General features: G+C 35.8%; 2 protein-coding genes across 2 annotated transcripts in view; both read right to left on the reverse strand.

The window, feature by feature from the left end:
* MSH2 (mutS homolog 2) overlaps window positions 1-13292 on the reverse strand; it is a 67499-nt gene extending 54207 nt beyond the window's left edge. Inside the window, exons 1-6 of the mRNA XM_011361316.1 lie at window positions 12971-13292; window positions 8778-8932; window positions 5903-6181; window positions 4770-4916; window positions 1013-1162; window positions 402-535 (exon numbers count right to left, since the gene is read on the reverse strand). Of these exons, the coding sequence (XP_011359618.1) occupies window positions 402-535; window positions 1013-1162; window positions 4770-4916; window positions 5903-6181; window positions 8778-8932; window positions 12971-13181 (1076 nt within the window). The 5' untranslated portion in view covers window positions 13182-13292. The remainder of the gene's footprint in view (window positions 1-401; window positions 536-1012; window positions 1163-4769; window positions 4917-5902; window positions 6182-8777; window positions 8933-12970) is intronic.
* A 3550-nt stretch (window positions 13293-16842) lies between these two features.
* EPCAM (epithelial cell adhesion molecule) lies at window positions 16843-26949 on the reverse strand. Its single transcript, XM_011361317.2, has 9 exons — window positions 26831-26949; window positions 24656-24763; window positions 24137-24377; window positions 23230-23295; window positions 22072-22135; window positions 21093-21194; window positions 20204-20404; window positions 18581-18625; window positions 16843-17314 (listed from the first exon to the last, which is right to left on the reverse strand). Exons 1-9 carry the CDS (start codon window positions 26904-26906, stop codon window positions 17273-17275), a joined length of 945 nt encoding a protein of 314 aa, XP_011359619.1. The 5' UTR covers window positions 26907-26949; the 3' UTR covers window positions 16843-17272.
* Between the last annotated feature and the right edge of the window lie 6 nt (window positions 26950-26955).

Consider the following 26955-nt stretch of genomic DNA (forward strand, 5'->3'; position numbering starts at 1 on the left):
CTTGTTCAAATTACTTTACATATATTAAATCATCTAATCCTCATAACGACCCTATGAATTGTTTATGTTATTACTGTCATTTTAAAACTGAAGAAACTGTGACACAGAGATTGACTAGCTTGCCCAAGAGGACAGATAATAAGTGGCAAAGCCATAATCTGAAACAAGATACTCTGGCTCCCAAGTTCATGCTCTGAAACATCACCCATGCCATCTCTCCAATAATGTTTTACTTTTTTATAGCATAATTAAGAAAATAAGTTACTTAAACAATCTAAGTCATTAAGACTCTATTACTACATAGCTCTCCACGCAGATAGATGCTAAAATATAGGTGCAAAAACAGGTATTAAGATAAGTGGTATAATCAAAGCTAATAAAAGTATACACTAGTTATATACCTCTCTTCTATTCTGCTCTTATCCATGAGAGGCTGCTTAATCCACTGGTTAACCAGTCTTTGCCCCTGAGGGGTTTTGCATTTATTCAGCAATGCAGTCAGAGACTGAGATCCACTGGTATCTTCAACAGAACCCTAGTAAACAAAAAATAAAACAGAATAGCATGCTCATTAGTGAAAATCTTACTATACCATAAAAATAATTTTGGGAACAAAAACACTTAATATTCTTCAACAATTAAATGAGAAATTTGCATAAAATTTCTTCCAAAAATAAAAATTTCAACCCGTTAATCTGTATTTTCTGCTGTGTATTTTTCCCCAAACCAAAACTACTTATTATTACTGCAGTTTTACACATAAAACTTATTAGGATGTAATTTTTAAAAACTGCTGTAATATAAAAAATTATTAATAAAGCCAGGACAAATACTATTTATATAGCTTACAACTAGAAAAATATAATACAGAACTACTTATCTAAGGATAATATTTCAAAACATTTAAGCTCTTTAGTAAGATTCTGCAGGATATATCGGAGAAATCATTTTTTTAACCATTCAATATTTTTAATCCATGTACTTTTTGTTTTTGTTGTTGTTGTTATTTTACCTGGAAAAGGTTAAGGGCTCTGACTGCTGCAATATCCAATTTCATGTACTGGCTGAAGTCAAAAGTAGCCAATTCAAACTGTCCAAAGTTTGAATCATCTGATAAGAGTTCTAAAAACTTGATTATTGCAGACAATGATGAAACTGCAACCTAAGATTAAGAATTTAAAATGGAAGATTGCTATCATTAGAATTCTAGAGATTTTAAAACAAATGGCAAAATAAAAATAAATTCCAAACATATCATTTTCCTTGCTGTTCCTTTCCAAACCAAGAAAAATTAAAGTTTAATTAAATCTCTTAAGATTAAAAAAGGATTTTCATAAAGTGAAAATTTATTGTAATAGCACTGTTTATAATAGCCAAAAGTGAAAAATACTTGAATGCTCATTAACAGCAAAGTGGATAGTCTGCCATGTTCACTCTATGGAATAATACACAATAGATATAGGAACAAACAATCCACAACTACGCACAATATGGATAAATCTCACAAACATAATATTGAAAAAGAAACCAGACACAAAAGAGTATATACTATATGATTCCATTAATATAAACTAATCTACATTGTCAGAAGAACCAGGGTTATCCTGGGTTGGGGGTAATGACTAAAGGAGCATAAAAGGGTCTTTAAGGTGCTTATTTTGTTTCATGGATACTTATAATGTTCTTAACCAATGTTACCCCAAAGAACTTAATAAATTCTAATAAATAAATAAATAAATAAATAAATAGCCCTACAGTGGTCTCTAGGTGTTCAAGTGAAAGGAAGAGTCACATGTCTTTCACTTTAAATCAGAAGTTAGAAATGACTAAGCTTGGTGAGGAAGGCATGTCGAAAACCAAGGCAGACTGAAAACTGAGGCCTCTTGCACCTAACAGTTAAGCCAAGTTGTGAATGCAAAGAAAAAGCCCTCAAAGGAAATTGAAAGTGCTACTCCAGTGAACACATGAATGATAAGAAAATTAAACAGCCTTACTGCTGATGTGGAGAAAGTTTTAGTGGTCTAGACAGAACAAACCAGCCACAACATTCCCTTAAGCCAAAGCCTGATCCAAAGCAAGGCTCTAATTCAAGTCTACAAAAGGCTGAGAGAGGTTAGGAAACTGCAGAAGAAAAGTCTGAACCTAGCAGAGGTTTAAGGAAAGAAGCCATCTCCTTAACATAAAAGTGCAAAGTGAAGCAGCAAGTGCTGATATAGAATCTGCAACAAGTTTTCTGGAAGATCTAGCTAATTAATGAAGGTGACCACACTAAACAACCAATTTTCAATGCAGATGAGACAGCCTTATATTGGAAGAAGAGTCCACGTAAGAGTTTCATAGCTAGAGAGAAGTCGATACTTGGCTTCACAGGACAGACTGACTCTCTTGGTAGGGTCTGAAGTGGCTGGTGACCAAGCTGAATGAAGCCAATGCTCGCTTATTCCAAAAATCCTAGGGCCCTTAAGAATTATTCTAAATCTACTCTGCCTGTGCTCTATAAAAGGAACAAAGCCTAGATGACAGCACATCTATTTACGACATGGATTACTGAGTATTTTAAGCCCACTATTGGGACCTACTGCTCAGGAAAAAAAGACTCCTTTCAAAATGTTATTATTCATTGACAATGCACCTGGCCATCCAAGAGCTCTGACAGAAGTATACTGACAAGATTAATGTTGTTTCATGCCTGCTAACACAACACCCATTCTGCAGCCCACAGATCAAAGAGTAATTTCAACTTTCAAGTCTTATTATCTAAGAAATACATTTATTAAAGCTATCGCTGCCATGGATAGATTCCTCTGATGGATCTGGGCAAAGTAAATTGAAAATCCTCTGGAAAGGATTCACCATTCTACATGTCATTAAGAACATTCCTAATTCATGGAAAGAGGTGAAAATATCAACATTAACAGGAGTTTAGAAGATGATTCCAACCCTCAAGATTGACTTTGAAAAGTTCAAGACTTCGATGAAGGCAGTAACTACAGATGTGGTGGAAATAGCAAGAAAACTAAGAAGCAGAGCCTGAAGATATGACTGAATTGCTGCAATCTCATAAAACTTTTAACAGAGGAGGAACTGCTTCTTACAGATGAACAAAGAGAAGATTGTTGAAATGACAACAAAGGATTTTGAATATTACATAAACTTGTCAATAAAGTGTCAGGGTTTGACAGGATATACTCCAATTTTGAAAGAAGTTCTACTGTGGTAAAACGCTATCAAACAGTATTACATGGTACAGAGAAACTGTTTGTGAAAGAAAAAGTCAATGAATGTGACAAACTTCACTATGTTATTTTAAGAAACTGCCATAGCCATAGTCAGCAGCTATCAACATAGAGGCAAGACCTTCCACTAGCAAAAAGATTATGACTCATTGAAGGCTCACATGATGGTTAGAATTTTAGCAATACAGTTATTTTTAATTAAGGTATGTACTCTGTTTTTTTAGACATAATGCTATTATACTTAATAGTGTACAGTATAGCGTGAAAATAACTTTTATATGCACTGGGAAGCCAAAAAATTCATGGCTCGCTTTATTGAGAAATCTGCTTTACTGTGGTGGTCTGAACTGAACCTGCAGTATCTCTGAGGTATGCCTGCCTGTACTGAACATAAAAGAAGCTCAGGATATCAAATTAACAGCCCAATGACAAATTAAACTTATTAAAATATACTTGATACTAGATTCAGTGTAAATGTACGTATTTTTCCTAACTAATGACATAGCAATGTAGCTGACCTTGCCAAACTCTACCAAATATATAAGGTTGTCATGAGAATTTCCTATGTCACCAGGAGGTACAAATAAAAACACTTTTCAGTAACCCTAAAACCTTCTTCAGATTTTCAATAGTAAGATAAATTTCTCTAATACTGGAATTATTGCTCATCCATATTGGCTTCTGATTATATCACACAAAAACCTAATTATAAGGATCAAACTATTAACTGATAAGCAATCACTGCAAAATCATGAGTCATAATAGCCTCAGTTCATTCTAGTTTGAAATCTACTTTGAAAATTATAAATTAGGAAGTCTGTTGTCTTAAACATACAATAGAATTTTTCATTTTATTTTGGTAACCCACACAAATATCTCGTCAAGTTTCCAATATTTTACCATAAAAATATCTCTTAAGCCATACCAACCTTGAAGAGTTGAATAAGATAAATTATAAACACCTAAAATCCCAGTTATATTGTTTGCATATTCATTTCTACTACTAAACATATATAACCAGTGCCAATTTTGAACCAAATTGTTTATGCAATTATATGCTGTATATACTTCTACCCTTATTACTACCTAATCTCCATGACAATCCTTAAGACAGGAATTTTTAGTCTTATTTAACAGATAATGAAACTGCCTCTCAGAAAGGTAATTTACAGCTTGTACATGATAAAACTTTGGTAAGCCTTTTCCCCTCTCTAGTCACTATGCTATCTCACATATTTAACTGACAGTAATCAGACTCTTTCACATAAAACCAACATAAAACTTGAAACATGAAACACATAAAACTCTTCCACGCCCCAGGGATATATGTTGTGTAAATATGATTAATTATATTTAAAGTTATGTTTAGATTTTTCTAGTCATTTCCTTGAGTTTTTCACAAGCTTCACTATGGATAAAGTAAGCTTAATATCCGTGATCTCCAGTGTAGGTTTGAAATATATGTGACAGAACATCATTCTTAAAAAGTCACTATTATAACTTAAGATAAATTCACATTTGTAATCCACATACCTGATTCTCCATTTCCGGCAAGACAACACTATTCACCTGTTCTCCTTTTTTGCCTTTCAACAACCGGTTGAGGTCCTGATAAACATCTTTTGTGGAAAAGTCAGCTCTTTTTCTTTCTGTGATAAGAATTCCTCCTCTTTGAATAACCTATTTTACAAAAAATATTTTAAATTACTATGAGGAAAAAAAATGAGAAAAGCATTAAGAAAACCATAACAATGACAAATATAAAGTGACAACAGATAACAAATTCCTACCCCACCTTAAAGTTTTACACAACATGCAAGACATTGATAAAACATATTATGTATTAACACATATTTTTAAAAATCTACAAACTAAATTTTCATGAATATTTAAAATTATGTTCACATAAAGCTTTCAAAAAATAGTCACAATAGTATAAACTTATAATTAAAACTTAAACTTAAAATAATAGTCTTAGAAAGTTATTTAGATATTACCTATGCTAAAAATGCCCATCGCTGATTTATTATCTCTCAAGCAGTTCTTATGGTATTTGAGGCCCACAAAAAAAAAACAAAAGAATCCTTAGGAAATACAAGCAAGACTCCTTAAGAAATATCTAAATAATAAACCATACACTTATACAAATGGCATAATCAGAATTTTGTTAAAAGAATCAGTAAAATGAGGCTGAAGTTCCACTCAAACTATTAAAAATAATCCTGAAGAATTGCATCTTATTTTTTTGATAAATATCCATGCTAACGTGGTAACGGTTTTATTTTTTTTAGGCCCTAAATCACCTCTTTTCCCCCCCTGAACTGTGAAAGCATTCCTTTTATCAATTATGATTTGATTCAGACCTTTTATGCCTGGATTCTGTTAACTCTTTTGGAAGGAAGGAATGGAGGGAGAGAGGAGGAATGAGCGGAGGTAGAATGAGTCTTAAATAAGAAAGAGCTTATTCTAAAGTCCTATTAAAGACACAAAGTTTCTGTCAAAGATAAACAACAAGACATCCCTCAAAACAAAACATTACTGTAATTAGATTAAAATTTTTTTTTTACTTTTAAATAATTTTTTTCCCTTAAAGAAAACAGTATCATGTTAATTAAGAGCCTTTCTAGGCTTGGTTTCTCCTCTATAGCTAGACTTTATTCTCTTACCTGCCTCAGTTTTCCCACGTCTCCAGTAGTCTCTCCTGCTGGTAAAACACATTCCTTTGGTCCAATCTGAATCAGAAGAGCCTCCAGATTGGAGAACTGATCATTATCAGGGAACTCACACAGTCCTAGCTTCTTCTGTATGGAGTCAACATACCCAACTCCAACCTGTCTTTGACCATCAACTGTTGACATTTTTACACCCACAACACCAATGGAAGCTGACATATCATTATTACCAAAGAGAATGTCTTCAAACTGAGAAAGATTACCTGGAGAAGCCTAAGCAAAAACAAAGAAAAAGTTTAAGAAACTGTTGAATGTACTTTAAAATTTTACTAGTGAACAAGAATTACCCAACCTGGAAGATTTTATTAACAAAATGTTTACTTACAAAAAAAAAAAAAATTGCTTATAACCATATATTCCATAATTATCAATTTTCTATAAAATACCCTTTCTGCTTTTTCAATTATTTTCAGAACACTTGAGCACATCTAAAAATAATGGTATCATAAGTAATTATGGTTTGAAATATGGCAGCTAGATTTATACATACATAATCATTAAGGAACCCAAAGTAATAATCCTGTCAATACTTTGCTTAAATTTTTACACTTTGCCAAACTATCCATTGGTTGCACATATCAGATATCACTACGTAGCTATACCATATAGGAGAGGAGTATTATTAGCTTAAATACTGACCTTGAAAAGTTACCTCTCTGTATATTTATGTGTAAAATACAGATTGTTCTAAATTGGTGATTTCCAAATAAAGGATCCTTGACCTATTTTCAATATTTCAAAAAGGTTAAATATCTCTATTGTAAAAAGGGTCAAGTTCTTTGCTTTTGTCTAGACAAGTCAGCAGGTGACACTAAATATTTCAACCTGACCAACTGATAAGTTGCTGTTAATATGAGGTATTCTGGGGCAACCGATAACCATGGTATGAAACATGATATAGTCACAAATAGTCCAATAAGAACAATGACAGCCAAACTTAAGCAACCAAGTAGCCATCAATAGTTCTTAAATGTCATTAGCATCAAAACCATGAAAATAATTTATCTTTTCACAATATGATTCTGAATCTCTTATAACTACGGATTGTTGACTAAAATTTGGATCCCAAGTAAAATGGAAAATTATTACTGGATATTCAAATTAAAAAAAGCACTGATTTGATAATAAATGTAAACATCATATTTTCACATACATGTTTTGGAATTACATGCACAGGTTATAAAGGACACCTTTAAAAAACTCTCAAAAGTGAACCAGTAGATAAGAAAATTGCTAATAAAATTGGGAATCCTTGAAAATGATACGACTGGTAATCCTAAACTAGATGGTATCCAAGGTCCTTTTCTGATCTGAACATACGAAGAAATCAATCATGGAGATCAACTATTTCAAGTATCACCAATACTTTACGACAAAATCAATAAGCTAAAAAATGTAAAAATAAATTAGTTTTAACAATTTTAGATCTGAATTTCTTAAATGTCAAGATGAAGATGCCACCTTTTTAACCTGATAAAGATACATATTTTAACATTTTTTTCCCCTAACCTAAAAGGAATTAAAAAGAATTCATTTTGCAGGATTCTAATATGATATAAAGGAACAAGGTGTGAGAGACTGATAATCATGGTAATCATTTGAACTTATGATTCCACATTTTTTTGTTGTTACTAATTGAGTTCTGTGAGGAATGAGACAAAATATACCATTTTGTGGTATCCTCAGTTTTCTATTAAAATCTTTCAAGACATAGGCTAAAACTTTTAAAGATCCACTTTTCTCAGTATAGTAGCAATGAAAATTCCCAGAATTTCCATAATGTAGAATGCTAAATTCTCCCAGATATAATCTTCGGTAAATGTCTACATTTACAAATTGGGGGGTGGGGAGGAGGATATGGAATGAAGATTGAAAATATTATATTTGAAGCAATACCAACATCAAATGTTTAAATAGTACGTTAAACTGCACAAGAAAAAACTCACAGGACTTTCAAGTGGGAAAGCTTCTTTAAAACCTCCTAATTTTAAATTAATAATAATAAAAAAGTTTTTAAAGAAAACCTCCAAATTTTACTGTTTATGAAGAAAAAGATATAGGAAAAGGTTGGGAAATTTATCAAGGTCAAACAGAGAAATGAAAAGAGCAAAGGAGAAGAAATGAAAACTGCTAACTACAGCCCAGAGCCCTGTCCTCCTTACTACATGCTTATTTCCTCTATGATTAAAGAATAAATCTCACATTCCCAGTAACATTTTAACCATTAATTTCTTCCAGTATTTACTGAGAACCTATTCCGTGCAGGTTTGTATGAACTAACAAAACCATGACTTTTACAGACTAGTAAGGAAGACAGATATTAAATAAAAGAAAATAGCACTATCTCCTTGAAGGCATTAGAAGCATGCACGTCAACGAGCCTTTCTGGGCACACCACAGAATATAACCATTAAAGTTCCAGACTTCCAAAAAATTATAATCTAATGGAAGAGTAAGGCATGTACACATTATAAATGTGTAAAATAGGGATATTTAGAATATTGTAAATTTGTGAAATTACTTCAAAAACAGTAAAGTCAAATCTTTAATGTTGTATTCAACTTTAACAGCTATTTATCATTTATGTTTCAGGAACAGTGACAAAGATCATCGTGTCTGCACTCATAATAAGGATCTACTAAATTTCTGAGCTGCTATTAAACTGTAATTTAAAAAAAATGCTAAAGAATATTAAAGTTTCTCAAAGCGTTTTGCTATCACACCTTGTTAAAATATTAAAACACAGTAGAATTACATTAAATTTTAATTTTTATCTATTCTTAAAAAAATAAATTGAAAAGATAATTACCTTAAATGCCAAATACCAATCATTCTCCTTGGAGGCCTTATTTCCAGCTCTATTCTTATAAACTTCAACTCTATACTGACGAACTAGAAGAAGATCTTTTACAAAAGACTCAAAATTCATTTTACTAAGCACAACACTCTCTAGAGTCTTTGCTCCTAAAAAAAAAAAAAAAAATTAAAACTATGTTACAGATTTAATGTGTTGCAAGTACCTAACACAATGTTCCCTTGCCCAAGCCACAACTATTCTCTCAGTAATTCATTCATTCAATAAACTTTATCAAGCACTATTATATATCCTAGGGACTTTCGCTGAAGTATAAAATGGTGAATAGACATAGCCCCCCTGCTCCTGTGGAGCCTATGAGCTAAATAAAAATTAGTAAGATATGAAGACAAAAGAATGAGTAAAGATATATAAGTAACCTTACTTATTCTTTCTCATTTTGTTTTTCACAAGTTTGAATACAAGTCTTATACAATAACTATATAGTATTTGTATAGAATTTTTTTCAAAAGGTCCATAAAAAATGAATTAGTCCTTATTCATTACAAAATGTTCCAGGTAATATATTCACATAATTCAAAGGTTCAAAAAAGTACAGCAGAGTCTCCATTCACCACTCTAGTGTTATCAGTTTATAAAACATATGCCCAGTCTATGCACACACAGTAAATATAAAGCATTACTTTTTTCCTTTTCTAAAAATAGTTGCATACTATACACATTATTCTGTATCTTGATATTTTTAACTTTAATTGTTAAATTAAAATTGTTCTAGCAGTACTTAATCAGCTTCTTTCAGTTTATAGCTGTAAACAATCCAATGACTCTAAGGATGTTCTATAATTTAGTCTCCTACTGGTGGACATATAGATTGTTTTTAGTCTTTGCTATTATAACAGTGCTATATAACAATCTTGTATGTTTTTCATTCTCCAAGCATGTGAGTATATCTGTGAGATAAAGTCCTAAAACTTAATTTTATTAAAATATATGTGTGATTTTGATAAATATTACCGGACTACCCCCCTGGTTGGTTGTGTCAGTTAACAATACCATTCACGAAGTATGACTACATATACTTTATTTCCCCTATCCAGTCAAAACAATTTTCGAACTCTCTGGTCTTCATCTTAGATCACAGGTCCTCAACTAAGTAGGGGTGATCTTGCTCCCATAGCGGACAACTGGGTTGTCACAAGTGGGGTGTGGTGGGGGAACACTAATGTAATCTCGTGGGTGGAGCCAGGGATGCTGTTAAACATGCACAGGACAGCCCCTCTAAATGATTAACTATTCAGTCCAAAATATCAATACTGAGAAAGAACCCATCTTAGATGGAAAATAGTGTCTCAGCTTAGCTGGGATTTGCAAATACCAATTTCTTTACAAAAATAAATAAAATCATCCTCACCATCAAATGGAATCAACTCAATTTTCATATAATACCAATTATTCACTTAAAGACAATACTTGTAGATTATTTGACAATACTAGACCTTATGAAAGATTTAACCTAAATTTAACAGATCGTACCAAGTACACATCAAATACAAATAAGCATAAAGATTAATTACATAATATAATAAGATTTTGTACAACACTTGAGACACAGATGATACTTTCAGTATCAGTTAATTAGTTATTAGTGTTAGAGAGGAATTCCCACTGGCACAGATTCCGTGAAAACTGGCTCAAATCTTGCCTAAAGTTCTTCCCTAGAACATTCCTCATGATCTAACCAAGGACTAGCAAACAACTAGTCTACCAAGATCAAGCATAACAAATGAGCAAAGGAAACTAACAGAAGAGCTGACAGATTACAAACAACTTTATAAGAGACCATATGAAATGGTGGAAACTGACAAAATGAGGAAAGTACATCAGGTAAAAAGAGGGCTCTAGCTAGACTCACTAGGTCAGGAGGAGCTCCAACCCACTGCTCAGCTCCACAGCTCCAATCTACTAGTGAATTGCAGAAATAGTTCTGCAGTTTCCAATTGTGCAGATTTTTCAAAAGCTCAATATCTAAATTTTTTCATGAAATCTCCCAATCTTTAAAATTAATTCAAAATACCATTTAGGCTATCAATTTTCAACTCAGTAAGTTCAAGATAGCTACATTTTCTTAGACTTACTAGCCTGCTCTTTCTTTAGGTTGCATTTAAAAACAAGTTGCACGAATATTATATTTACCTTGGAATCCCATTCATCAAGACATGTACTCACATTCTCATAGGCATATGCAGAAATTAAGACCTCTCCAGGATGCAGCAGATTCACATCTCCCAACTAACACTCTCTCAGGATCAGAACCTCAGAGTGAAATGGTAGGTCCCATTTAAATTTTGCCTAGCACATAGGGTGACCATACTGGTTTGCCTAAGACTTTCTCAGTTTTCGTACCGAAAGTCCAGCGTCCCAGAAGTCCCCTCAGTCTCAAGCAAACCAGAATGACTGGCAAAACCTATTAGCCCATTTGGCTGAATTCCATGTAACATTATTCATATGACGAATATTGTCATCATCATCAACAACAAAAATCGCTCAAGGAAAGCACTGAATTAGAGTTAATACAAAAATCATAGAAAATTCTCTTAGAAACACTTATAAATGCCATTGTGAATACTGTCAGCTACTTCCAATAAACACAGCAATGAGTTTCAAAACACTTTTTCATATTGTCCTTCAATTTAGAAGGCAAAATGTAAAAGTTCAACCCAGCAAAAACAATTCTGGGGAAAAGAAAAAAACACAATAATCTGGCATAATTCTTAAACAGCTCTTAAATCATCAGTCCAGTAGGATAAGCCAACACAACTGCCTGGCTGGCAGTTTTAAAGCATTTGAATTTGAATGCTTCCCACAGGATGAACAAGCACTCTTCAGATATATAAACCCCATTTGACTACTCTGCATATCAACATTATCTGACTGGCCCCATTAGAATTTTCCAGAGCAATAGCTCAGTCTTTTTACTGACACATTAAACAGAACTCAAATTCACAACAGTGGTGATGGTGGAGCGAAAACACAAATAAGGTGATATCCCTCCCCCCCTCCCTCCCTCCCTCCCATGGCCTCCGCCTACCTCCATTACTACAGGTAAGTGTTCAACCTCCAAGGTTATCCTTCCAAGATACTATGTCTCTCCAAGGAGTTTTCATGACACATTGGGTGACTGTGCATGGTAAGTTATATTTATCAAGGAGCATCTGAAGTGCAGCTACTTTCTGGTTAAGAGCTGGACCATATGCTTTAAGTTAAACTAGATGGGAAGTAGGATTGACATCCTGGTGTGAAATAAGGGGAACAGGAAAAGAAAGCTACCCAAGATACTGCCTTTTCATCTGCGTACTCCCAGTAACCACAACCCTGACACGTCAACACTCGATAAATTTCTATCTAATGAATTAAACATCTTTTATCATTAACATCCCATCTGCACGTGGCAGAAGCATGCCTAGAAACTCAAAACTCGTTACTCCCCCTAGAATGCTCTTTCCGCTATCACAATGGAGTCAAGGAGGAGAGATCAACATAAAACATCTAAACACTCGGCCCACGTAAGGTGAAAACTTTGCAGCTTTCCAGGGAGAGATGATATTGGAGAGACGGGGCTGAATTACAGAAGGCTCTGAATGCTAAAATGAGGCACATACACTGCTATACCACGGTCACACAGTAAACTGAAGAGCCGCAACTTGCCTCCAAGCAATCTGGCTCAGACTACGCGATCCTGACCGCTTGGCGACACTGCTTCTGGGCGCTGGCCGGGCGGTATAAATCGAGAGTGCGAGAGATATTAGTGACATAAAATGGTCTCCCAAACCCCCTTTCTATTCTAAATCCCACTTCTGATGAGATTCCCTGGGCCCAGGCGGAGCCGTGGAGCAGAACCCCATGCGACTACTGCAAAATTGAATAGAAAAATTATTAAAACGCCTTGCACATCTGGCACGTAGTGAACGGTCCCTACGTGTCCGTTACTAGTTCGGCTCTGGGGCAGCTACAGAGGAACAGAGGAAAAGACTCAGGGAAGAGGCAGGGCAGGGGGCGGATGACGCCCCGTCCTACTCAGGCAGCGTTTGAGAAAGCGCAATTCCCCCACAGGGCACCCACGTCCCCGCCCCCCACTATGGAGCCCACTCCGCAGAGTCCCTCCGGGGCCGCGCCATCCCGGTCCTCACCTGCCGGCCCAATGTACTTGACTACCCCCTGGGTCTTGAACACCTCCCGGGCGGCCAGCAGCGCGTCCTCGCGGTGCGCCGTGTAGAAGTCGCCCCGGTCGAAGAGGCGCACCGTAGTGGTCGGCTTCTCCGGCATTCCCTGAAAGAAGCGCACAAAGCCAAACTCTGCCGCGCTCTCCAGCTGCAGCGTCTCCTTCGGCTGCACCGCCATTTCGGAGTCTCTCCTAAGCCTCTGGAAACTGCACGACCCCGCACCCACTAAGCTGTTTCCCGCCTCCCCTCCCCCGCCCCCCGTGCGGCGTCGGGCCTTTGAGGCCCGCCCAATCAGAGTCCAGAGCTGCGCTTCGGTGGGTGGGAGCCCGTCGCCGCAGCCAATCACAATCGGACGCGGCCCAGCTTCCCGCGCACGCTGGTGACTGTCTACTGCGCATGCTTGAGCCTAGGTCGTGCGCCGACCCTGGCGGATGCCCACGCTTAAAAGGATCCAGTTCGCGTTTTCTCTGCTGCACAGGCTAGAAACCCAGGTGAATGGGTAGCAAGGGTAGGCGGTCAGGTGGGACGGTCAGGCAAGTTTTGCGTTTATTACGTACCCGGAAGCGTGGGAATGGAATCAGAAAGAAACTTGAAGACAAGGAAAAACTAGCCTTCTTTTCCATCCCAGTATTTTTTAAAACCTGCGCCCCTTTCTCCCCCGACTGCCACCATTTTTCTTTTTTAAGCAAACTGCCAACATCAAGGTTGCAGGTTTTTTCTCCACAACCTCCTTATTGCTCTGTACTATATAAATTATCTCTCATTAAGTCCACTTCTTGATTGATTGATTCATTCGAAAATACATTTATAGCCTGCTATATGCCAGACCCTTTTAGGATCTAAGGATCACTACTGAAAAGAAAAACCATTGCGTTTGTTCAGCTTACATTCTAATAACTGAGTTCAGATAATACAGGAAGTAAACTAAATGGTATGTTAGAAGATAAGCGTTTAGGTTAAAAAAAAAAAATGGGAAAGGGGAAGAGGGGTTGAAACTTTTCAAAAATGTTAAGCAAAGACCTGAAAGAGGTTCTGCACAGTTACCTGCCTTAGAAAAGTATAGTACTTTCCTGTTTGGTTCACCCTTCACCCTTGGAAGCAGACCCAAACCCAGCAAGTAGAATTACCCTGGGGGTTTTTCAAACTAATTCCGGGTGCCATCCACATACAATGGGTTGGAACTTCTGAAGGTGGGGTCTTGAGATCTTTTAAAAAGCTTCCTAAGTGTGCCTCATAATTCGCTCAGTTTAGAAATCATTGGCCTACAGGTTAAAATTCAGATCCCTTCTGAAGCAGAAAATGTTTGGAATCATCTGACTGCTGACTACCTTTCCAGCAACATCTCCTACATCAGCACTCCTACAGTGTTCCCTCCTCTCATCCAAACTCTATGATCAAGGGCAATAAACTCCCCCTTGCCTCTCAACATGTGTGACTCAAACATAAACTTGCTTGAGTTTCTGCTCTGGAATGGCCCTTCCTGGCTGTTCCAGGACCTTTGTGTAGCAAACTCCCAGCCATCCTTCAGTCCTCAGCTCAAAGGTCTCAGAGAAACCTGCCCAGTCTCCCCAGGTATAATTAGTTGCATTATCTTCTGGGGTACCATCTTATTCACATCACTATCATAATATTTGCTGCATTGTTTTAGAAATGTTCAGTCTCTCTTACTAAACACCTGTAAAGGACAGGGATGGGTATATTTATAGTTAATAATAATGACTAATGTTCATCAGCATTTAGACTCCTTGGTGTTTTCATTATTTTCAGATTTACTGTTTTAATCTTTGCAACTCTAAGAATTAGGAACTATTATTTTACGATAAGGAAACTAAAACTTGAAGGTGTGAAGTAACTTGCCTTATCACAGAGCTAGTGAGAGCTAGAGTTCAGTCTTGTTTCAGATTCTGTATGCATAACGTGTGTGCCATAGGGCCTGGCACATACTAGGTGTGCAAGAAATGTAAATGAATGAGCTGTACATCACAATAACCGCTTCTATATTATAACTTGATCTTCAGTGTCATTCTGTCTCTCCCCTATTTCATGTTCTAAATTGCGAGTTCCGAAGGAGACAGCATGGTAATTAGATTATCTACTTCTGGGGTTCATGTGGGGATCAAATGAATTAATAGCTTTGAAAGTATTAATCTTTTGTAAAAAGCTTTTACTGTTTATCATCACACCCCCAGCCAGACTTTTTTTCCCCTCTTATCAATTCAGTCTATTAATTCTAAAAATAGAATTCCCATACTTGCCCTGATCTGTCTGAAGTCAGATCTGTTTAGCACTCAGAGGACAATCAAAGTAATGTGAAGGGCTATAGAAAATGTCAAAACATAAGCTTCTCAAGGAAATTTAAAAAAGAGTTTACAGAGTGGGATGTGAGGGCCTTATAGGAGGGAGATTTTATTAATCTCGGTGAGGGCAGTGGATTTTATTCTGGTCTTTAAAGATGAACAAGGTTGAAAAAAATCCCTTTCAGGTTATGAGCTAAACACCCTCCTGTGCAGAGTATTTGTGCAGTTTAGAAGCATAAATCAGTGGAGATTTTTAAAGTGGTGGTAGGGGTAGGACATGTTTTAAGATGATGGGTAAGAATTGTGAGATGATGTTCTATCTACTGAAACTGTTGTTAGGGAGGAAAAAAACTTTACCTTCTTAGATTGAATGACTAGGAGCTTGTAAATTAAACTGACAAAAGGCAGATTAACAGGAGAAAAGGCACACAATTTTTATTAGTATTTATGTGCATATAAATATCTATTCCTATTATCTTTAAAGTTCTCATTAGTTTCTACTGGCTATAGTAATTTCTATCACTGCATAAATTGCCACAAATTTTGCATCTTAAGACAATAAATATTTAATCTCAGTTTCCAAGGGTCAGGAGTCCAAGCATAGCATAACTGGGTCTTTTACTCAAGATCTCAACACTGGTAAAGATGTCCACCATGGCTTGATGTCATCTGGAACTGGGGTCCTCTTCCAAGCTCACTGGTTATTGGCAGAATTCAGTTTCTGGGGTTCTGGGACCGAGGCCCTCAGCATCTAGAGTTGAAGGCCTGCTGTCTTCTAACAGGAGACCCTTTCCACAACAGGGGTTTGCTTTAAGGCTAACAGAGCGCTTCTGCTGTTTCCACTTCTTTTCTCTTTATTTTAGATACTCTTAAGACTCACCTGATTAGGTCAAGCCCACTCACAGTAATCTCCCTTTTGTCCACTGATTAGGATTCTTAATTGCATCTGCAAAATCCCTTCACCTCTGCCACATAATGGAATTTATTTTGGCAGCCCATCGTATTCACAGGCCCTGCCCACACTTTAGGGGAGGAGACTACACAGGGCATATACATCAGGGGTATGAAATCTTGGGGTCCATTCTAGAATTCTGCCTACTATAGAAGGAATAAAAATCACGTTTAAATCTACTTTTTACATATTCTTTAATGTTCTTTTCACATTTTTAAATTTTCTATCAAAAGGAAAATATTTCTTTAACTTCATATAAAATGTATTCGTACTATAATTATTCATTTTATAAAATGTTGGAAATGTACTTCTAACCCAACCAACCATAGAATTCCTGGTTCACAACATTCTCCACATCTGCCTCAAGGTGTTAGGGTCTGCCAAAATGCCAATCTGTCTAAAACAGAATCTCAGATTCGTTCAGAATAAAACATATTTTTCTGTGTAGCAGTTACATGTTATACATATTATATTGAATATACATGATTAGAAGTACTCATGCAAAATTAATTTTTAGTTAGCATTCACAGCATTTCTTACCATATTATGTATATAATTAGGAAATTTGATTCAATATAGTTCAAACAAAATTAGGAAACTGTTTTAAAATGTTTTATTTTATAGTTCATAAAAAAGGTGTATATGTACAAGACTCGAAGTAAATAGGAAGGCAGGTTTTAATCACAAATGGATGAGATAGTAGTCATTCAAAACCTACTGTGGAAGCATATTTAATGGACTCTTCAGTGTTATGTATAAATAATTTTAACTATGCAGTCAAAGTTCTGAGACTAAAAGATTCTGGGATATCAGATCTCATATATATGACATTTGTGGTCAAATTTTAAGATTGGTAAAGTCAATTTCAAGCTACTTATATTTTGAATATAGGTATCACCATTACAAATATATGTCAACAAAAGTAGTCCTCAAAGATTTCTTTGTCTCACACTCATATATTTGTAATCTGAGTCCATTTGCTAATTTCCCTTCTTGTAGTTACTATTCAAATTACAGTATTTATCCACTGAGTTCCCTATGCATCTCGCCCATCTCCTTTATCTGAAATAGAAAAAAAAAGAAAAAAAATTTTAATAATTTTCCAATCTTTTGTTCATTCTGAAGTTAAAAAAAAATAAAGAGGAAAGCAAAATGACTTCCATATTCATAACTGTTTAAATAAAATTTTTAAAAAAAGAAAGCTATATCACAAGGAAGCACACATTAAATGCATAATCCAAATTGCTATTTAGAGATAGGATGGCTAATGTGACAAGGGGAAGGCAGCAGGTAAGCTAGATCTTTAAGAATGGATAAGATTTTTATTAAATGTATACCATTTTTACATCTAAGAATAACCAATTTATTTTCTACTCTCAATCTTGTATTTTATATAGGTGAGGAAAGTGAAATTCAGAATTAAGTGACTAGTTCCAGGTCACACAATTAGTTATAGGCAGAACTGAGACATGGTGACAACTACCAGTTAACAAACATTTTGCTCTGTGGCAAGCATGGGACCAACACTTTACACAGATTACTTCGTTTATTCCTCATAACAGGTCTGTACTACTATCCCCACTTTACAGGTTAAGAAACATGGAGGCTTAAAGAAATTAAATGACTTAGCCAACAAATAAGTGGTCAAAACTCAGCTCTACAATGCTCTTAATCACAACACTACATTGTCATTCTGACTTTCTATTATGATTCAGTTCAGGGACAGTTTCCTAAACTTGTGGTCACCAAACCACGTAAGCTAGATGACTGACTATAGTATAGGAAGATAATGTTAGGACTTTATAGTTCCATTAGATTTCTTTCAATATTGTTTTACATTTGTTATTTGGTATAATACAAGTAAACAGCACATATACAGTTATAAACACACAAATGTACAAAAAGTGGTGGGTATACTGAAAATGTAATTGATAGGGTTCAGGGACAAGTGTTCATATCAAATTCCAAGTGACTGAAACACACTAGCAATCTCACACTGATTTCACACTAGTGTACATAACTAGTTAGTATACAATAGATTTACTAGGACACAGATAAGTCTATTTTTGATGACTGTTATTTCACTGGCATACAAATGTCAGGTCATTAGTAACACTGAGTTTCTCTAATGTGAATCCACTACAGTATGCCTCTAAAAGATTCCACTAAACATAAAATAAAAATAATTGTAAGATTGTCCCTAAGACCTAAGACCCATACTATAAATGGACCCCAGTATAATTGAGACCTATCAGTGTCTAGGAAGGTACACTGATTATTAGGAGTAAGAGATTAACCAAGGGCCTTTTTACTAAGTAATCAGTTTACCTCAGCTTTCTCATACTTCGCCGTTCTGTTCTTTCTGGAAATAACCTGGATGGATGAAAAATAATTACTATTTTAGGATTGCTACCCAAACAAAAAGTTGGTCTGAAGTGACATACATGCTTTTAATGGATATAATTCCTATCTGAACAAATTTAAAAAGCTATCTATAGACATTGTTTCTTAAATTAACATTTACTACTAAACTAAAAATAAAAAAAATGGACAGCAACCAGTGAAACGAACCAAAAAAATGTATAAACAATGAATTGTCTTTAATGAAATTTAACTGCCTGGTTTGCAGTCTTCTACCTCTTGTTCTATCCTAATACAAACATGTATAAACATATATCATGCAATATTTTTGCACAACTGGTATCATCATAGAAACTTTACCAGATCAAAACCTATGGATTGAACTTATCCTTTTTAATAGCTACTTTATTCCACAGCCCGGATATACCACAATTTACTCATCCACTCTCCTACTGACGTACGCTCAGGTTGTTTCCAGATTCACCCTTACTAGCAAAACTGGAATACGCAACCTTGACCATGCTTCCTTATGTACCTGTGCTTTCATTAATACAGGACAATTAGATTTCTATGATTAATCTTTCACATGTTAATTTGCCATCTAGAATTCCTCTTCTGTAAACTGTCTATCCATACCAGTTGACATCCTTTCTTTAGTTTCCTCATTAAGAATTCTTTACATATTATGCTTAATACCTTTGTTTTACATGAATATTTTCCCCCAGCCTATCAATGTTTTTTTTTTACCTTACAGTATATCTTGCTGTACAAAATATTTAATTTCAATGAAGTCAAATATATATCTTTTCCTTCACAAATTCCAGATTTTTTGCTTTACTAGGCTTCCTTTACCACAAGGGTATATAAATATTTCCTAAATTTTGAAATTTTAAAAATCTTTTTTAACACTTAAAAACATTTTTAACAATAATTCATCTGGATTTTGTACAACATGGGTGCAATGCCCAATTCCTTTCACATCCATGTGCCCCAGGATGTGCCATCCACACACAGCTGGATAGTATGGTCAGCCCTGGTGGGATGAAATAGGAATTTTGTTTTCTTCCAGATGGACAACCAAGTGTGATAATTCCGATGACCTGAAAATGTAAGTTCCCATATATCCTCAGATCTATTTCTGAATCCTGTTATGTTTGTAAGATTTTTTGATAAAGCATTCTTATATTTCTAGAATAAACCCTGCTTGTTCAGGTGGTACATTCTTCTTCTGAAGCGTAGCTAAATTCTATTTGCTAATCTTGTATTTAGAATTGTTGCTTCATATTTATCACTTTTAACTCCTTTCTATCCTAACCTTAATTTGTGTTGTTGTTTCAATTCAGATTGATGACAACATAACTGACCTGTGAGATGCTCAGCTACAAGCTTTTCTCAGATTAGTATCCTTCTTTGCATCATAAGGTGAGTGTTTTATAAAAAAGGGGCTGATTCACTCACTTAAGAGAATTATAAAAAGATGGAGATTTTTGTTTCACTAATGTTTTGGAACATGGATGTAGCTTTTTCATATTGTCACCTTTTCTTGAAAGAGTATACCCTTAAATGAAATTTTACTTGTTCTATACGCACCAGCACAACGATTCCAGCAATAACTGCTATTGTCACAACCACAATGATAGCAATAATACCAGCTTTTAGACCCTGCATTGAAAATTCAGGTGGTTTTTCATCAACATAGTAAATTGCAGTTCGACTAGGATCCAGATCCAGCTGTTCCCCATCTACTCTTAGATCCATTTTCTTAGACTGGAACAAGGATTCATCTTTAACCTATAATGAGGAGACAAGCAATTTAAAATATTTAAGAAAACCTGGCCACATGGAATTACATGCCAATTACAAACCAAAAGAACTGCTGCCAAGAATCTTCGTGGTGTCAGTGACAACAATCTCTTACTTTGAAACTTGGAAAAAACTTTCCTATGGGAAATTTCCAAACATATACAAAAGCAGAAAGAATACTGTAATGAAGTCCCATGTACCTATAACCAGATTCAACCATTATAAATACATGGCCAATCTTATTTTATCTTCTTCCTTCTATCCGCCACCCTCCTTCCATAATATATTAAAGCGTAAACAAATTATGTCATCACAACAGTTATAAAGCATTTCTCACATAGCTGCTTATTCACGGAAATGATAATAGGGAAAAGGTATACACACAAACTAAATAACTACCAACGAGTTAATAGGTAAGAATTATGAGAAGATATTTTAGACAAAACAATTTGATAAAAAGGTGTAAATATACAAATGAGTAAGAAAGGTGTATAAGAAAGGTACATGTGTGTGACAGGAAAGACAACATAAACTGCATCACAAGAATCACTTGGAGAATAGAGATATGGTTGATCTGTAAGTGGAGAAACAGATGATGAAAGGTCTTGAATCTACTAAGGCATGATAGATATTAGATTTCTATACAAAGGAATAAAATAAGGAAGATTATACTCACATCTTTTTCAAAATAATAAGCCACATCAGCTATGTCCACATCATTCTGAGTTTTCTGAGAAGAATTCTGCATCAGATCAATAGTGATAAGATCATTCTCATACTGGGGAAAGGGGTGGGAAGGAATTGAAAAACACATTTATTAAAAGTAATATAATCAAAATTATAAGAAAATATCATTGTTCAATAATCAGAACATTCAGTGTTTTTCTCTAACCTACATGTGTCATTGTTCCTTTCCATTAGTAGATAATTGAGTTTATCATTAATAATTACAAAATCTTTGAGAGGTCTGTAAATCTATCCAAGAGAAATCAGACAGCAATGCAAACAAAGGAAATTATAATGCATATTTTCTTTTCAAGGGAATTTTATATTCTTGAAAAGATTTTAAAACAAGATATTAAAGCACTGTTATTTGGTTAGAACTACTTTAAAACTAAAATGCTGAAGAAATTCAATCCAAAATGTAGCACGCATTTACCATGTTCTGCTTTTTGGAATCAAATAAGTATATTCTTTCCAAAAAGTCTTTTTAAAAATTACAACAGTTTTAATCTAGAAGAATTTAAGAATAAATTCATACTGCCTTAAAAGAGTTCCATCACACTATTCAAGCATGTTCAACCAGAATTAGAAAAGTTAAGGAAGGACTAACTGGTTAAGGACTAGCTACTTAAACCAGAGAAGATGGGAGCTAGGTATCACTCTAAAGTAAGTATGTACCAAAAGTAATCACCGAGAAAGGTTTTCTAAGGTGAGAAAACTGGCATGTGTTAGGGATACTAAGAGATACTACATTTTCTTTAAGGGTAAACTGAGGTTTTCAAAGGCTATGGAAGAAAAACAAAAGAAGAAATTTGCTTTATTAAGCGCTCAAGGCTGATCAAATGCAGTTTAATCACTACCAAATATCAGACTCAAATCATACTACTCCACCAACTTTCTGCTAAAGCTTACTTAAAAAAAAAAAAAATTACCAGAATATTTGTGATATATTTTGGATCCAGTTGATAACGAGTTGTGATTATCTTCTTGAGTGCACTGTAAATAATGAAAAATTGTGTTTTCAAAAAAAGTGGTTGTGCTACACAACATTAAGAAGCACTACTCTTTAAGCAAATGGCTCAATGTCTAGAGTTGTCATTAACCAAACTTGTTGAAAATTTTAGGCCATTTTTCGACTATCATAATCATTGATTCAGGCTAGAATCATCCATTGATGCTAAATTGTTGAGTTCCACTTTGATTAGAAATAGGGGTATCAAGTATCTGCCCACTGATTATATTTATTAATTAAAAAGAAGAAATGGTAACCGAATAGTGGAGAAACCTGGCAAGCACCACCTTAACCACAGTTAACACTAATAAAGGGACAAGCTGACATCACGTACCTCCTGATATAAAGTACTTAGGAGCACATAACATCACTTAAATAGTTTTTCTGTGAAAAATGTATAACCTGTACTTAATTATGAGGAATCAGTCAAATCCAAATTTGATGGACATTCTCTAAAACAACTTGTTCATTCTCTTCAAAAATATCAATGTCATGAAAGACAAAGACCAAAACAGTATTCCGTATTAAAAGAGACTAAACAATCATAACAACTAAATGGAATGCATGATCTCAGACTGGGTCCTGGATCAGAGGATAAAAAATTGCTACAAAGAATAATATTGGGAAAATTGGCACAATATGGTATAACATTAAATTTCCTGAATTTGATAACTGTATAGTGGTTATGTAAAAGAATGCATTTTGTTTCTACGAAAAGATACACTGAAGTATTTAGGGGTAAAGGAGCATGGTGTTTACAACTTACTCTCAAATGGTTCTAGAAAAAAATATTTATACATGCTTAGATAAATACAGAAATAAACACACATATGCATACATACATACACATAAAAAAATGAAAATGTGGCAAATGTTCATTTGTGAATCCAAGTAAAAAATATTACAAAAATCTGTATTACTCTCGCGATTCTATTTCAAAATAAGGTTAAAATTATGTATGGTGTCTTATTTTTCAGAAATATGAAAAAGCACTGAGACAGTTTTAGTTTTTCTAATAGTATAGGATGGAAGAGTCAAGCACCAACTGTACAAATATAATGTATTTAATAGCACTTACGTCTGTAAACTTTGAATATCATAAGGTTTTTCTCTTGTTTTGTGTTTTAGTTCAATGATAATCCAGCTGTAAAGTAAAAAGACAGTATTATAACAACTGAGTATTATAACAACTCAAACTTTTGTGGAACAACCGTAGAGTTAACAAAAAGGATTTATGTAATAGATATGTCTTTAATTTCTTCCCTGGCCCTCGTACATCTTTCATAAAGAACTCATCCAGGAGGGAACACTCTAACACTGACCCTCTGGCCTCTGGCCACAACACACAAGGTCATGTGAAGTCAAGGCTTAGTTGGTCACATTGGGCTACGTTCAAGTGAAGACACAGAAAGATATTGAGAGAAACAGAGAAAAGTCACCTTGAAGCTCGAAAAGACAGAAGCATACAGCGTGCCTGCCTCGGTTTGTGCCTGCTTTGGTCTTGATATCTTTCTAGTTTCTAGCCCTTTCTAATAAATTCTTTTTTGCTTATGCTAGCTTGAGTGTGTTTCTGTTCCTTTTCATTACATAATCCCTAAGACAACCATATCTCACTTTAAAACATAAATGAGTAAACACATAGTTAAAATCATTCATATACATTTCATACTAATCCAACTTTAAAATAGTAAGTGTTAAGTAATAATATAAAAGGAAAATTATGTTCAGTATGCTACCATAAGAAAAAAATTAAAAATATATTGCTAGTAAATTTATAAAATATCTCTGGAAGGCTAAGGAATAAACTGGTGACATCAGTTCTATGGAGCTAAACTGAGTAGCTAGGGGATTGAGGTGAGATGGAGACTTTTCACTGTACACCCTTTTCTCTCTTGAACTCCAAATCATGAAATCAAATTACATATTCAAAAATAAGTTTAAACGAATCTGAAAAACATGAAAAAAATACAGGCAGCCCAACTCACTAGGTCCTCACTCGTTCAGAGCAGGATTTTTCAGTGTCTTTATCCGTTCTTCTGACACCAGCAGTGTTCACACACCAGCACGTGGTGGTGCCATTGCACTGCTTGGCTTTAAAAAGCCCATTCTCATCACAGTCTGGATCGTAGAGCCCGTCATTATTTTGGATAGCATCTTCAGGTTTTAGTCTTCTCCCCAACTTTGAGTGAGACATTTCTGCCTTCATCACCAAACATTTGGTAGCCACTGCAAAGAAAGCTTAATGTCAAACTGAAAAATAAATGCCGTTTTATCCTTAAGGGAAAAAAAAATTTAATTTAATTCCAAACTCCCAAGGCCAGAGATTACTGTAGGCTTATCTTCCACAGTCGCGTTCTAAAGATAAGAAGCTTCATGTATGAGTAATTTAGACGAAATAACATGATTCAGATTTGAGCCAGTAAAAGGCTTCCCAACTCAAAACATGTCTGTTAAAGAAATATAAGTCAAAATAAAGTTTAAGGCAATGAGGATATTCTACTCACATTTTGAGCAAATGACAGAATGTTGTGTACCAAGTGAAATACAGTGGCATTGACCATCTATGTTCTCAGAGCAGTTTGCGGTCAGTTTGTAGTTTTCACAGATACATTCTAAAAAATTAAAAAAACATTTTAAAATGTGAATCCAACTATCAACTCTGGTGTCCCACCTAAATTATATTTTGACAATAAACTCCAAGTTACAAAGCCTTAAAAAGTGGTCCTGAAATATTTTATTTTTCGGCTATAATTTGAGTGGCTGACACTAAACAGTTTGTATATATTATATAAAAATATAGTCTAATTTGCACGCATTCCAGTTTTGATTTTTTAAACCAAGAACACAGCCTTCCAAACATCATATTCAGCTTTGCCTTTATGAGACTCCCAGTGTCAGCTCCTTCCCTCCTCCCTGTTCTACTGAGATAAACCTGTCATTCAGTCTTTTCCCAAAATCAACAATTCCAATTCTAGGATTTGTGAATAGCTCACTCCACCCCTCATTTTCTAAACAAGAGATGCTTGCTTTGGGTCTCAATGGGAACATATTCAACCCTTGGACTATACTGTATCTTAGAAAAATTGTACTTTCAAGTGAATTTGGGGGCACCTCTATATGTGTTTCCTAACTAAACTAAATAAACTCTGGTACTCAATTTTGAAAGCAATACTAAGCTGCCCATCCTGAGTATTGATGTCAGTTTAACAGTTACACCCTTTACTATCTACAGTTTACCTTAACTTCAAATTGGCAAGCCCTCCTCATTCCTTTTATTTGTCGAGCTGAGAGTGCAATCATTAAAAACAAAAACAAGTATAATCAAAGAATTTTAATATTGATCCCTCATGTACCAAGTTGGCTTTAACTTTTCTCTGTTTAAGTTATAATCAATATGAATCACCTATATAATCTGACCAGCACTGAACTTGATACTGGGGTCACAAAAGGGGAAGAAAGTACAGTGGCTGTCCTCAAAAAGTTCAAATCTTATGCAGCACTATACTAAACTTGCTCAAAGCATCTTTTTCATGCCCAATGTGAAATTTAACAAACCAATCAGGTTAAGTAAGACTTTCTGAACACAGGCCTATAGCACTTATCATCACTTTAAAGCCATTTAAGTATTTATCCCCAGACAGAAGCTAGAAAATCACGACTTGGTTAAACAGCATTATTTTAAAAGTGTAATGAATTAGGCCGTGCCCTGCTGGTGAGGGTTATAAAAGCCTTTCCAGAAATCTTTAGCCAATTGTCATGTCACCTCTAGCCACCATCTTACAAATCTTACTAGCAATCAAGATGTGTATCACAGAGTAAGAAAAACTGGAATCGAACTACATGTCTGACACTTGTATAATGGTGTGACTTTCCAATCTATAGATTTGTTCTGTCACCATTTAAATTGTTTTTCAAGACTAAAGAAAATGGAAAAACTCTGGATGTGATGTAGTGGTGGTGGGAGGAATCAGGATATAAAACTATATGTTTAGGCTTAGGATAATGTTCAGAGCAGTATCTACAAGAAAAATATACCCAAGTATAATTAATTATAGTATTCTCTCGAAGTGGCCAGATTATGGTTTTTTTACTCTTTCCGGTTATCGATGTTTCTGGGTTCCCTTGGCAATAAATTTGGCATTACTTATATGATCGTTAGAAAAAGGAAAACACCCGCATGCCTCGTAGTCAAGGTCCAGGAGGGCCTTCTCGCACGCGCAGGTGAGTAGCGGCCCCGGCGGTCTCCCCGCAACCAACTGGCCCCGCCCCGAGACCGACATCCGGGACCCGTCGCAGGTGCCCCAGGAGGGGCGGGCCAGCAAGTCGACGCCGCAGATTCCCGTCCCAGCGTGAGCTGGTTTCGGCCACTCCGGAACGCCCAGTGCGCTCCGGCCCTCGTCGCACACTCAGAGACCGAAGAATTCCCGGACGTGGCCATTCCGTTCACTGTCTGGCCCTCCGCTCCTTACCGGGGCCATTTCCCTAGAGAGGAGTGCAAAGCGGCCAAGCGAGGATGCTGCCTCCGGCACTCGCGCCTTCCCGCCGCCTCCCCGGCGCCGTCCCGTCTCCAGGCTGGAAGGCGCTGCCGCCCGCCCCTTCCCCACAATGTCTGTCTCAGGCGTCGGAGGCCAACACACCCCTCACCCCGGCCTGGCCAACCCCACAATTCCGTTTCTCACCTTTCTGAGCCGCGGCCACTGCCGCCGTCGCAGCCGCGAGCAGGAGCCCGAACGCGAGGACCTGGGGGGGCGCCATGCTGCGCGCGGGCTGAGGAGGCGGACGCGAGGCGGGCCGGGACTCGCGG

This window comes from Pteropus vampyrus, unplaced genomic scaffold (genome assembly GCF_000151845.1).
Source record: "Pteropus vampyrus isolate Shadow unplaced genomic scaffold, Pvam_2.0 Scaffold66, whole genome shotgun sequence".
Lineage (NCBI taxonomy): Eukaryota > Metazoa > Chordata > Mammalia > Chiroptera > Pteropodidae > Pteropus > Pteropus vampyrus.

Bases quoted from the DNA above. Each gene is read 5' to 3' on its own strand.
- EPCAM (XM_011361317.2), bottom strand. From the start codon at position 26,906: ATGGCGCCCCCCCAGGTCCTCGCGTTCGGGCTCCTGCTCGCGGCTGCG. The intron at 24,378-24,655 runs GTGAGTAGAATA...CTTTCTTTGCAG, and splicing joins TTCTGTCATTTGCTCAAAAT to TGGCTACCAAATGTTTGGTG. The intron at 18,626-20,203 runs GTGCGTATAGAA...TCATCCATCCAG, and splicing joins TTGCTGGAATCGTTGTGCTG to GTTATTTCCAGAAAGAACAG.